Here is a 12,602-nt window from a genome sequence, read left to right on the forward strand (position 1 = left end):
GAGACACAGAATCAGAAACAGGCTCCAGGCTCCGAGCCATCAGCCCAGAGCCTGACGCGGGGCTCGAACTCACGGACCGCGAGATCGTGACCTGGCTGAAGTCGGACGCTTAACCGACTGCGCCACCCAGGCGCCCCATGCAACAGTAGTTTAGAAAGGAATCCTTAACCCCTTCTTTACTGGTTGAGTGAACTTCATGATAACTTATATGACCAAGTTGATGCCATGAATAGCCATGTCCAAGAACTAACAGGTACACTTGGGTCATATCATCCACAGACAATAAGAACATGGCCTCTGCCACTGACTAGCCTTGTCACCCTTTCTACAGAATATGGGACACTCATCAGGTCTTCAGAGAGCACCCAGTGCCACCTCGTTGAGAAGGACCTTATGACGAACTCCTAACCGACTACACTGCCATCAGAATTAGGGAAAGATTCCTCTGGATTCACGCAAGCTGCACAAAATAGTTCCAGATCGCCATTGTCAAGACCGTGGATGACCATCCCCATGATGACCGTTGGTAAAGATTCCCAGAGCCAATTCCCAGGCTCCAGAAGCACATGGCATCACATAGTAGGTCACGGATCAAAAAACTGCATTTCCACCTAGTTTCATTTTCCGGCTCTCCTGTCAGGAAAAAAAAAAAACTTTTTAAATGGAGCCTACCCTTTCCTCCACTACTAAAAGACTGACTGCATTTCCTGCTCTCCCTCTGAACCTCTATGACTGTCTATCTTCAGACTGCATCTGCCCCATTCACCTGTGTAGTTATCTCAGCAGGTCAGACACAGACCCCTACATAGGTTTTCCAAGTCCTGTCTACAGTAAATAATCAGTCTGATTGTCAATTTTTTTGACATCAGGATAGCAAGCCCCCAAAGTAGTGTTATTTCCTGCCAATGCAAGCAGGTGAATGCACCATGTGGATGGACAAATGGAAGGGTGTGGTATCCACAACCAGCACAACAATGTCACTCTGCCTTTCCTTCCACTGCATTGATTGGGACCACAACTTTGATGGAAGCTTCAGGATGGTCCTTTGCTCAGGTGAAGTATTTGGAGAGAATATTTCCCTTTGTATGAAGACAGTCATGTTGCTGGCTTCTCTCTCTTGGTGACATAGCAAGGCAATCTGGTGCCAGATGGTCACTAGGTGCTCCAGCATAACCCCCATGGCACAAACGCTTTTCAGATCTGAAAATGTTTCATTGGCACTCAGACTACCTGTGCATGAAGTGGCATAGCTCAGCCACTTCCAGGTAAGGCTGCCTAACAGCACAGTTCATATGAGAGTAGACCAAAAATCTGGAGTAGTTCAGTCAGGTGACAAAACCCACCTTATAGCTGCTGAAGGGCTACAGGCTTCCCATGTCTCACAAACTTTCAGGAATGCATGATAATTGACCAGTGACAGTGACCCTCAATTCCCTATACCAGTGGGACTCATGACAGGCTCTACATGAGCTGGTCAGCCTAACATCTTGGCACTGTTTGGACTGTTAGGAATTCCCAAGGCAGCCGGGTAGAGATGTACAAGTTGAGAGAAGACTGTGGCTGGGACTCCTTTGTCATCGATCCTGAATGGGACATACTGGCTAGCTCAGTCATGCAGAGTCTCCCCTGTGGCCCTTCAGATACTTTCAACTGCCTAGACAGTCTTGGGAATGTGAGCCATCTTATGCACAGCTGGGAATTTACATTTCAGTAGTCAACTGTAAAGCGCCACCTGTTAGGAGGGGGCTTTAATGCCCATCAAGTGGGCAGACTGAAAGGAGAAATGGTGTGTTTAATGTCCCCCATCCTTCAGTAAATCTTGAAGTATGGGGTGCAATTAGTCCTCTATTGCACACAATATTGATGTGCATATACTGTCTTAATTGGATGTAGGGGGGTGCAATTTGCAGTCCTACAGACTCCTGATATGTAGCTCCCCCCAGGAAAGCCAGGCACAGGGTTTTTTCCCACTGGCCTTGATGGCATGTGAGGGCATCCACATCATTAACCAGACAATGCAGGGTCAAAGGGGCCACCGTTGCTAAAAGAGATTCAGTAAAGATTCTTCCAATAGTGACATCAAAGGGATGTTGAGACCCTTCTACTATCCCTCCCTTTATACCTAGTAAGCTAAAGAGCACCACACTTATATTTGGAGGGGTTCCTGGGAAGCACTGTACCTTGGCTTCAGGGTCAATGAGAGAAATAAAGTGTTGTCTGTGTCTGTGTCCTACAGTGTATTTACAGAAGTATACAGGCAGTTGTCCCAGGAGGAAGGACATACTCCACAAACCTGCGGGTCCCTAGGCAGGGGCCTTGGCATCTCCCCACCCACTGGGATCCCAGATCCCCACTACCAGGGCTGTCATGTCCAGAGAAGTGATGGCACCCACACAAAGGGTAGGAATAGCATTCTCTCGAAGATCCCAAAGAGTCTGATCAAAGTTTCTGACTTGTGTTCAGGCTGCCTGAGATCAAGTCACTCGGGACCCCTCTTCTCAGAGCTGTGCATAAAGAGTAGTGTGGGCATCATCTCTAGAGCAAGAGATCTGGGTTGAAGTTCCACCCCTTGAATGGGGCACTTCTGGGACCCTCCTGTGGGCTCCTATCTATGGAGGTGGTGATCCCATCAGCATTTGCAGCAAAGAAGTCTTGGGCTTCTTGAAAATTCTCCTTTTCACATCTGACTATGGCATGCATGCTAATGCCTGCTACACTAAAGCTGGTATTTCCATGAATTGTATTGGCACAAGGCTTAAAATCAGAGTGGTCCTTCAAGAAGAACTCCTTAGATTCTGTTGTCAAGTGCCTCTTCTCCAGGTGGAAATGGACAAGGGCTCATGGGTGCATGACATAAGGCAAAAAAAAAAACAAACCCAAAACCCACACCCATTGAATTGTCCCCATTCTATCTTAGAGTTGGATTGCATCACCTGGGCTTGACCTCTCACTGTGGGCCTGTGCTGTCCTGCCATAAGAATCCAAGTCTGGAGAATCAGAGCTTCTTTCTTCCTACCTCTGTGGACTCTGGGGCCCTAGGAGCCACTTCCTCAGAGCCTTCCCCATTTTCCTTGGTGTGTGTCTTTTGCCATGTGCCTTGGGGTGATTTTCATAGCCTTTTGATACAGTGAAAAGACTGGAAGCTCCGTAGGTTGTCTCTAAGTAACCAGGCCATTGATACCTTGAGCTTTTCAGTGATTTATGAATCTGGAGGACTTGGACCAATCCAGACAGCTGTAGTATGTCAAGTGCTTAAAGCAACAGCTTGGAGCCAATCCAGTGGGAGCTAGACCCACTAGAGCCAATCAATGTCCTTGTCTCCCTCCCTTTGGACAAATGATTCCAGGAAACCTTGCATTTTCATGATGGTGTAGTGCCTGTCACCATTTCTCTCTTTCACACTGGTCCGTGGATATGTTAGTGTAGTGGTCTTGAGAGGGAGGACCTGGGATAGAAGTTAGCTCTTCCCAGACAAGTGTGCTGAGGCCTCCCACACTGAGGTGTCCCCGACATCACCTGTTAAATAGGGAGCCATTGTCAGCAGCAGTGAGGAATGCAGCCAGTAGGGGGAGGTTGCCTTGGTCATGTCCTCCGCCCAGGGAGACATGATGCTCCTGGTAGAGTTGCCTCTGTCACTAGGTAGGCATGGCTAAGCAAACACAACACCAGGATACTGGTTGCAACACAGTGGACCCAGCAGCTGGCGTCATCTTCAACACTAATCTAGGGATATGGTCTTCGGTGTCCAGCAATATCTCACTTGGAGATGAGTAGGAAATACACACCTCTGGAACCCCAGGATGGTGCCTGATTGTTGGTCTTTGCAGGGAGTCTGACCTTTTATGGCATTGGTAACTTAGGGTGGGGGTTTCTGGCAACACCTGGCATCAGCCCAAAGCAAAGCTACAGACCACCGGCAAGCTCCATCTCCTTCCCAGAGCAGCGGAGATGTGGGGGTGAGGAATGAGTGAGCCATTCTCAGTGCTAACACATTGTTGGAGGGCACCACCTAGACCCCCAATCCCATCCCTGGGGACAAATGTGTTGGGGACCCCAGCTGTTGTACAAAATTAAGAACATGTAGACTGTATCCTGCTGAAGGAATAGGCAAGAGCCATTGCTCAGGGGGTGGACAGGCGGCTCCCTAGGCATCTGAGTTCTGGCTTTGGATACATCAGATGCATGGGGCCCTCCTGACTCAAGGTGGTGTTTCAGTGCACCCCCAACAAAGGAAATGGAGGCACAGGATTTATGACTCACAGGGCCCGGAAGCAAGGGTACACAAGGACCTTGGGAAGGGCAGGCCTCCTTTCCACAGTCCCAGTGAACAGGACATAGAAAACAGGGTAGCAAGTACCTGATTACTTGAGAATGGATGGGGCTGAAGTCCCTAACTTTTCACAGGCTCACCTCTGTGTGTTTATTTGAGAAGGGTCTCAGAAAACTAAAGTGGGAATCCTAGGCAGATCCTTATCTACGGTTAAACTCACTTAAAGGTAGGCAAGAGAAAGAGAGCAGGGATTCACATTCATTGGGCTCCAACTGGATGCCAGAGTCGTCCATAAGCACTTGTGCCTACCTTTCTGATTCATTTCATTTCATCCTCCTTTAAACCTCATGGTCTCAGTCTCCCACATTTGGAAATTTGCTCTCCAGGGAGGCACAGCTTATGCTAGGTGGAACCTAATGCCAGTCCCCTTCCCTCAGAGCCCACAGACACCCCAGTGTGGAACAGGCAGTGTGGGTGGGTGGTAGCCCTCCATTATCCTGGACCCACATTGGGACTGGGGGAAGACAGATTACCTGGAGAATGAGAAAATGTTCAGTGTGCAACCACATAGTTTTGGAGACATTCATGAATTTGTCCCTGAAAGAGCTTGTGTGAACGTCTCTTAATTCTGGAAGCATATACTTCAGTTCAAGGCCCAGATGCTGACTCAGGTCCTCTGCACATAATCTCGGGCTCAGTTTGGGCTCTTGGAAGCTTAGATATATACGTAGAGGCCACAAGCATGCAGTTTTTAAGTTTTATTTCAGCCTTCTGGTCAGTGAGCCATGAGAGATGTGTGTCAGAGCCGTGATGTGCCTGTGGACCCCTGTGTCTCCTGCAGACCCCCGGAAACGTGGATATCAGCTCTTCAGCCTCATTACTGTATTTTCACACATGTGTCAGTTGGATTGTCTATAGTTGTTCAGCAGTTAGGAGGCTAATTATGGATTGTCATCAGCAACAATCAGTCCCTTAACTTTCTCGGGGTTGATAATTTGACATTTGTGGCGACACCACAACGAATGCAGCTATTATGGCTTAAATGGGACCAAAAACCGCTCTGAGATATAACAGGGATTCATGAGTTTGCCTGACTGGCCCCATTCTTCTTGGAGGGGTCCACTGTCTCTGCTCCCACCAGTGCCTCGTCCAGTGCACCATGGAGGATCCCAGCTTATGTGGCAATGGCACATATTGTGTGACTGTTATTGTTGCACGACCCTCTGTGACTGCATTTCTCTGGGATACAGTGATAATTCAGCTGAGCCACACTGCCAGTGCAGTAGGTGTCCTGACAGAGCTTTCCAGAAGCGTAGGGGGTACCAGTTCTCTCATGACCAATCTCCGTTGTTCCTGTGCTACTATGTAAATTCAGCCGCAAACACCAGAACCATGAGATCTCAGATGGTTGGAATCCAACATGCTCTTGCAGCTGAGGGAAATGTGTGACATTCCTACACTGCAGCCTTCCACACGGCACGTCTGTGTGGGAGCAGGGTTCAGCGTTGAATTCCCCAGGATATTCTGCAGTGTCCATGTCGGCTGCTTTTTTGATTTATGGTGTAGCAGACATCTTCATCTTTCCAGAATTTCTGCCAAAGATTTCTTAGCAATGCATAGTGCGGTCAGTGCAGTTCCCATGATAGCAGCATCCCTCTTCATTGCATGCGGTTCCATCTTGCATATGGAAGTCATCAGGGCATGACAAGGACACCCCACGGCAGGACTCTGGAAGAGCACATATATTTTGGATTGGCCTGCCAAGTGTCCCAGCATCGAAATTGGTGCAGTTTGTATAGCATCTGCCTGTATTACATTTGTCCCCAGGGATTAAAATACAATCACTCATACAGCATAGATTGCTATAGCACTGCTCTAAGGAGCTGCAGTCACACTGCTTGCCTGTGTCAGCTAAGTAGTTTGCAAAATGATTGTGGGTCAGGCTTTTATTTCAATGCACCATTTAGATGTTGAAGAGGCACTTGCCTAATCTGCCACTGATTATGTATTGCGTACGAATGAAGGAACACTTACTGAAAGCTTCAGGTATACAAGGGAATTGGGTCCTAATGCAGTTGGGCCTTTCTGGCAAGCATATTCATCAGTGTCAACCCACAAACCAATATATTTTGCAATCTGATGTGTTGCTATGACAGACAAGAGTAAATAATATCTGCCTAAATAACCCATCATGATGGGGTTTGTGGATGGCATATACTACATACAACTGGACTGAAATTAACTTCATGGGATCCATTGTGAAACGCAACTAAGGATGAATGTGGTTTAAGAATTCGAAAACCCTTGGACTCATAGTATCGAAAAAAAAGGACTCTGATGCAACACATATTTGCCGATGTTAGCTGGATCTCTCTCATTATAAATTATCATGAAACCAATATAGTAACTTACATGAATCCCATGAAACAATGAGTCAATTAAGCTAACTAGCCTTATTAGGAATTGGGCACATTTTGACCCGTGGTTGAACACACTATATATTGTTTTGGAACTGAGAGCAAAATTCCGTGATGGGATGACTACAATTTACTAGAGATACTGAGGACTGCACTGGCATTTGCTTGAGGAACAGGGGTCCCTATCCTCCTTATATCCCAGGTTATAAGTAGGTTCCGTTGCATTGGTGTCTGCCACTCTCTGAGAAACAATGTGTTCAAATGTTGGGAATCGCTGATGCGTCTGATTTCATAGGCAAGGTCATCCAACTTCATGATACCTTCAAGGCCCTGATAGCACATGTCCATGGAGACCATGGAAAGAGGAATCTCCTCCAGGTAGCCGAGGTAGTAACAGTCTGGAGGCATGGAGGGGTAGTCCATCTGAAAGGCACCTGATCATCTTGAGTCATCATCAGCAGATGTATGGGCCAAAAGGGTGTCTTGTGCCACATGTGGATAATGTGTCTCTTGGCCCCAAAACACAGGCTACAGGACAGCAAGCCAAGCATCTGAATGCCCTTGCTGTTGTGCAGCTCCTTCTTTGTAATTACCACCTCAAGGAGATGTAGAGCCATGAGGGACGACCTTGAGAACCCCGGACAGGAGCCAGCACTGCCCAGAGTGGAAACTGCAAGAGGGATGCCCTCAAGGTGACCTGGCCCTCTGCCACCCTCATGCCCCTGCTCAGGGACATCTGCCAGTGAGAATGGATAAATGGAGGATCCTCAGCAAAGTGAGGTCTAGGCCATCTGACAGAACAGAGGGCTGTGCCGGGTGGCCAGCACCCTGCACCTGGGGTGGATCCACTTGTGGGATTAGGTAACAGTCCCAGGGTGTGGCATTGTGTGACCCTGCACAACAGTTCACCTGGGGTGGATGTGGGAGAAGCAGGTGAGCCAGTTCAAGCGTGCTCACATGGACATAGTGGGGACTTGGACCCAGAGACATGGCTCTATTCAACACATTCCATCTTTCCTCCAGCTAGTGAATATGGGATATGAAATTTTAACACCCTGAACTTCTCTACCAATTCCATGACCTGTGGTGCTGCTGGGTCACTTTCTCTGGATGACTGCTTTTCCTCATTATGGAGACCAATGCTTCCCACTTCCTTGGGATGTGGAGGTGGACATTGTCAATTTTACCTTTATAGGTGACTAAAAAATAGCTTTGTCGGTTTTCATGTCTCATTCTGGTTAGACATTAGTTTTCAAGCCATTTGATCCTTTGGTTTTTGGTTTGAAGCTTCCTCTGAGTTTACTGAGGAAACATTTCCCAGTATTCTATGTCATGATTGGTGAAGCACAAGGTTGTATTTTAGTATTTTTTTTTATGCCAGCTGGGGAGAACAGAAAGTACTGCTGACCATGTGTGAGCCCCAGGGGTTTTCCGCTCTAATCCCTTATTGGGGTTCTTTCCGGGCCTCTGGCAGTCTCCTCCCATGCATGTGTGGTTCCCTCCTCAGCTGGAGTTGCCAGGGAGTTGAGGTAACTTTGGCAGCTTGCACTGTGGAATCTGCACATGATCAAAAGACGTTACCAACCATGGAACTCCTTTGTTTGATTAAATATGCTCTACTCCTTTAACACCCCCTGCGTCAGGGAGAAACCTCTGAGTTGGCTTTTGGACAGGAGTCTGCATTCTCACCAGTGGCTGGCCTTGTGCATAAAGCTCAAATTCCTTTCCTACCAAAACGAAAACTTTGAACGTTGACCTTTCCAGCAACAGGTCGCTGAATTCAGGTTTTGATAACAATAAAACAGACTGGAGTGGCAGTTGCCAGAGGCTGGCAGAGAGGCGCAATGAGGGTTAGATATCAAGGGGTGTGATTTTCTGTTATGCAAGAGGTCTTCTCCACAACATTACATGTGTAGTTAACAATATTGTACTGTACAGTTAAAATTTAGTGAAGAGAGTGGATCTCAGTTTCAGTGAGATCTTACCACAATACACGAGTTTTGCTTCTCACACAAAGTATGCATGGACAAACACTCTGTACTGATAAGTGAAAATAATTTTAAAAAATTTACATACTTTGGATCCTAACCCTGGGTATATGCCATTTATAAATATCTTCTTCCATTCCATAGGTTGCCTTTTAGTTTTGTTTATTGTTTCCTTCACTGTGCAGAAGCTTGCTATTTTGAGGTACTCCCAAGAGTTCATATATGTATGTACTTAATTTTCTTATAATATTTTAAATTTAAATACAAGTGTGTTAACCTACAGTGCAGTATTGATTTCAGGTGTAGAATTTTGTGATTCATCACGTACATATAACACACAGTTCTCATCTCAATAAGTGCCCTTCTTAATGCCCACCTCCCTTTTAGCCCACCTTCCCCACTTCCCCTTAGTTTGTTCTCTGTATTTAAGAGTCTCTTCCGGTTTCCTATTCTCTGTTTTTCTCTTATTTTATTTTGCCTTCCCCTATGTTGTGTTTCTTATATTCCACATATGAATGAAATCATATGATATTTGGCTTTTTCTTACTGAGTTATTTCACTTAGGTTAATACGTTGTTGTTCCACCCACATTGTTGTAAATGACAAGATTTCATTCTTTTTGATGGCTGAGTAATATTCCATTGTATATATTTACCACTTCTTCTTTATGCATTCATCTCCTGATGGATATTTGGGCTCTCCCACAATTTGCTTATTGTTGATAGGGCTGCTGTAAACATTGGGGTCCATGTGTCCCTCCGAATCAGCATTTTGGTATCCTTTAGATAAATACCTAGTAAAACAATTGCTCAATCACAGGATAGTTCTATTTTTAATTTTTTTCAGGAATCTCCACACTATTTTCCAGAATGGCTGCACCAGTTTGCATTCCCACCATGTTAATTTTAGCCATCCTGACAGGTGTGAGGTGTTATCTCATTGTGGTTTTGATTTATGTTCCCTGACTAGGAGTGACAATGAGCCTCATTACACGTGTCTTTTCGCCATCTGGAAGTCTTCTTTGAAAAATGTCTATTCATGTCTTCTGGCCATTTCTTCACCAGATTATTTGTTTTTTTCAGTGCTGAGTTTGATAAGTTCTTTATAGATTTTGGATACTAAGCCTTTATCTGATATGCCATTTGCAAATATCTTCTCCTATTTTGTCAGTTGCCTTTTAGTTTTGTTGATTGTGTCTTTGCTGTACAGAAGCTGTTTATCTTGAGGTCCCAATAGTTCTTTTTTGCTTTTGTTTCCCTTGCATCTGGGACATGTCCAGGAAGAAGTTGTTCTGACCGTGCTCAAAGAGTTTGGTGCCTGTGTTTTCCTCTAGGATTTTGATGGTTTCCTGTCTCACATTTAGGACTTTCATGTATTTTGAATTTGTTTTTGTGTATATTGTAAGAAAGTGGTCTGGTTCCATCAGAGTTTCCTGTTGCTGTCCAGTTTTCCCAACAGCATTTGTTGAAGGGACTGTCATTTTTCCATTTGATACTGTTTCCTGTTTTGTCGAAGATTAGTTGACCATTTATGGGTTTTCTACTCTGTTCCATTAATCTATGTGTCTCTTTTTGTGCCAGGAGCATACTGTCTTGATGACTACAGCATTGTAAAATACTTGAAATCCAGAATTGTGATGCCTCCATTTCTTTTCTTTTTTAGGATCGCTTTGGGTGTTTAAGGTCTTTTGTGGTTCCATGATAATTTTAGAATTATTTGTTTTAGCTCTGTGAGGAATGCTTGTATTATTTGACAGGGATATTTGCACTGAATTATTTGCATTGAATGTCTAGATTGCTTTGGGTAGTATCAGCATTTTAACAATTTTGTTTTTAATCCATGTGCATGCAATATTTTTCCATTTCTTTGTGTCTTCTTCAATTTGTACCATAAATGTCCCAGGTTTTTCAGAGTAAAGCTCTTGTAACTCTTTAGTGAGGGTTACTTCTAGGTATCTTATGGTTTTTGGTGTAATTGTAAATGGGATAAACTCCTTGATTTCTCTTTCTCCTGCTTCATTATTGTATCAAAATGCACAAATTTCTGTATGTTGATTTTGTATGCTGCAGCTTTACTGGTTTATTGTTATCAGTTCTAGTGGGTTTTTTTTTTTTTGGTGGAGTTTTTCAGGTTTTCTGTATGTAGTATACAATTCAACTCCAAAACTGAATAATCGTATTAAAAAAATGAGCAGAAGGCATGAATAGACTTTCCAAAATGCAACATACAGATGGCCAATAAACACATGAAAAGATGCTCAACATCACTCATCATCAGGGAAATATAAATCAAAACTACAAAGAAATATCAACTCATTCCTCTCAGAATGACTGAACTCATCTACACAAGGAACAACAGGTGTTTGTGAGGATACAGAGAAAGAGGAACACTTTTGCACTGCTTGTGGGAATGGAAACTGGTGCGGCTTGTCTGGAAAACAGCATGGGCGTTCCTCAAAATGCTAAAAATATAACTACCTTATGATTGATCAATTGAACTACTAGGTATTTACCCAAAGGATACAAAAATACTAATTTAAAGGGAATTGCAACTCTATGTTTATAGCAGCCCTATCAAAAACAGCCCAGCTCTGGAAACAGTCCAAGTAAGCATTGACTCATAATTGGATAAAGTATATGTGGTATATCTACACACACACACACACACACACACACACACACACACACTCATACTCGTACACTGGAATGTTTCTCATCCCTGAAAGGAATGACATTTGCTATTTGTAATGATATGGATGGAGTTAGAGAGTATTATGCTAACTGAAACAAGTGAGCGAGAGACAAATATATGATTTCATTCATATGTAGAATGTAAGAAACTTCAAATGGGAAATGGGACAAAGAAGAGAGAAGAGCTACACCAAGAAATAAACTTTTTCAATGTTTTTAAATTTATGTTGAGATAAAATGGGGGGAGGAGCAGAGGAAGCGGGAAGGAGAATCTCAAGCAGTCTCTTTGCTGTCAGTGCAGAAACCAAAATGGGGCTTGATCTCAGGATCCATGAAATCAAGACATGAACCCAAATCAAGAGTCTTAGGCTTAACCCATGGAACATATAAACCCAACAAAACAGATTCTTACCTATACAAAACAATCTTATGGTTACCAGAGGGAAGGTGGGAGGAGGTGTGGGGAAGTAGGTGATGGGGTTGCAGGGCCGCAGTCATAATGAGCACTGGGTGTTGTATGGAAATGTTGAATCACTATATTTTATACCTGAAAGTAATATACATTGAATGTTTACTATGTGGAATATGAATAAAATTTCAAATGATGTATTTACAGTGTTTGCAAATGGCCTTGTTGGCATACAGCCCATGAAGAAACATTTATTCCAGAAAATATATCGACAGACGGAAAAGCTCGAATTTTGAGCTAAGGTATGTGCCTTTCCTTCCCCATCCCAGCTCAGCAAATGGAAACTCCAGTGCACGTAGCTGGGACTATAGGCATGTGCCACTGAGCCTGGATGCAACCTCCCCTCCAGACTGTTGCAACCAATACCAGGGTTCCTGGTGACCAGCTCCTGTTCAGAGGACTCTTTCCCAGAGGGACAGGATGTCAGTGACCCTAAGCTGTTTGCTGTTGAGGCCAAGCCCCAGCAGGTGCCACTGAGATGTGGGACTCACTCATTGTTTGCAGCCCCACTCCCAGGATGGAAACTCTTCCCTGGGCACAGTCCACTAGGGATGCTGGGAGCCTGGTCACCCCAGACCTGACTTGTACGGCAGGGGTCTCATGCCACCAGGACAAGCAAGCCTCAAAGAAGTGCAGCTGCCACTCACCCCTAAACTGAGCCCTTATTTTGTCCCCACCTGCAGCTGCAGAGTTTTGCCCAGGGCAGGGGGGATCTGGAAAAATCCGCTAAACCAAGGTGCAAACCTGTTCCAGTACGACTGACTTCAT

General features: G+C 44.8%; 1 gene segment (V, D, J or C); it reads right to left on the reverse strand.

The window, feature by feature from the left end:
- LOC125168505 (immunoglobulin heavy variable 3-23-like) overlaps positions 1-12,602 on the reverse strand; it is a gene marked incomplete at its 3' end in the record, with an annotated part of 42,692 nt that overhangs the window by 3,966 nt on the left and 26,124 nt on the right. The window contains 1 exon segment of the V gene segment in view: positions 7,008-7,017. Coding sequence covers positions 7,008-7,017 — 10 coding nt within the window.

Source organism: Prionailurus viverrinus, chromosome B3 (assembly GCF_022837055.1).
Source record: "Prionailurus viverrinus isolate Anna chromosome B3, UM_Priviv_1.0, whole genome shotgun sequence".
Classification (NCBI taxonomy): Eukaryota; Metazoa; Chordata; class Mammalia; order Carnivora; family Felidae; genus Prionailurus; species Prionailurus viverrinus.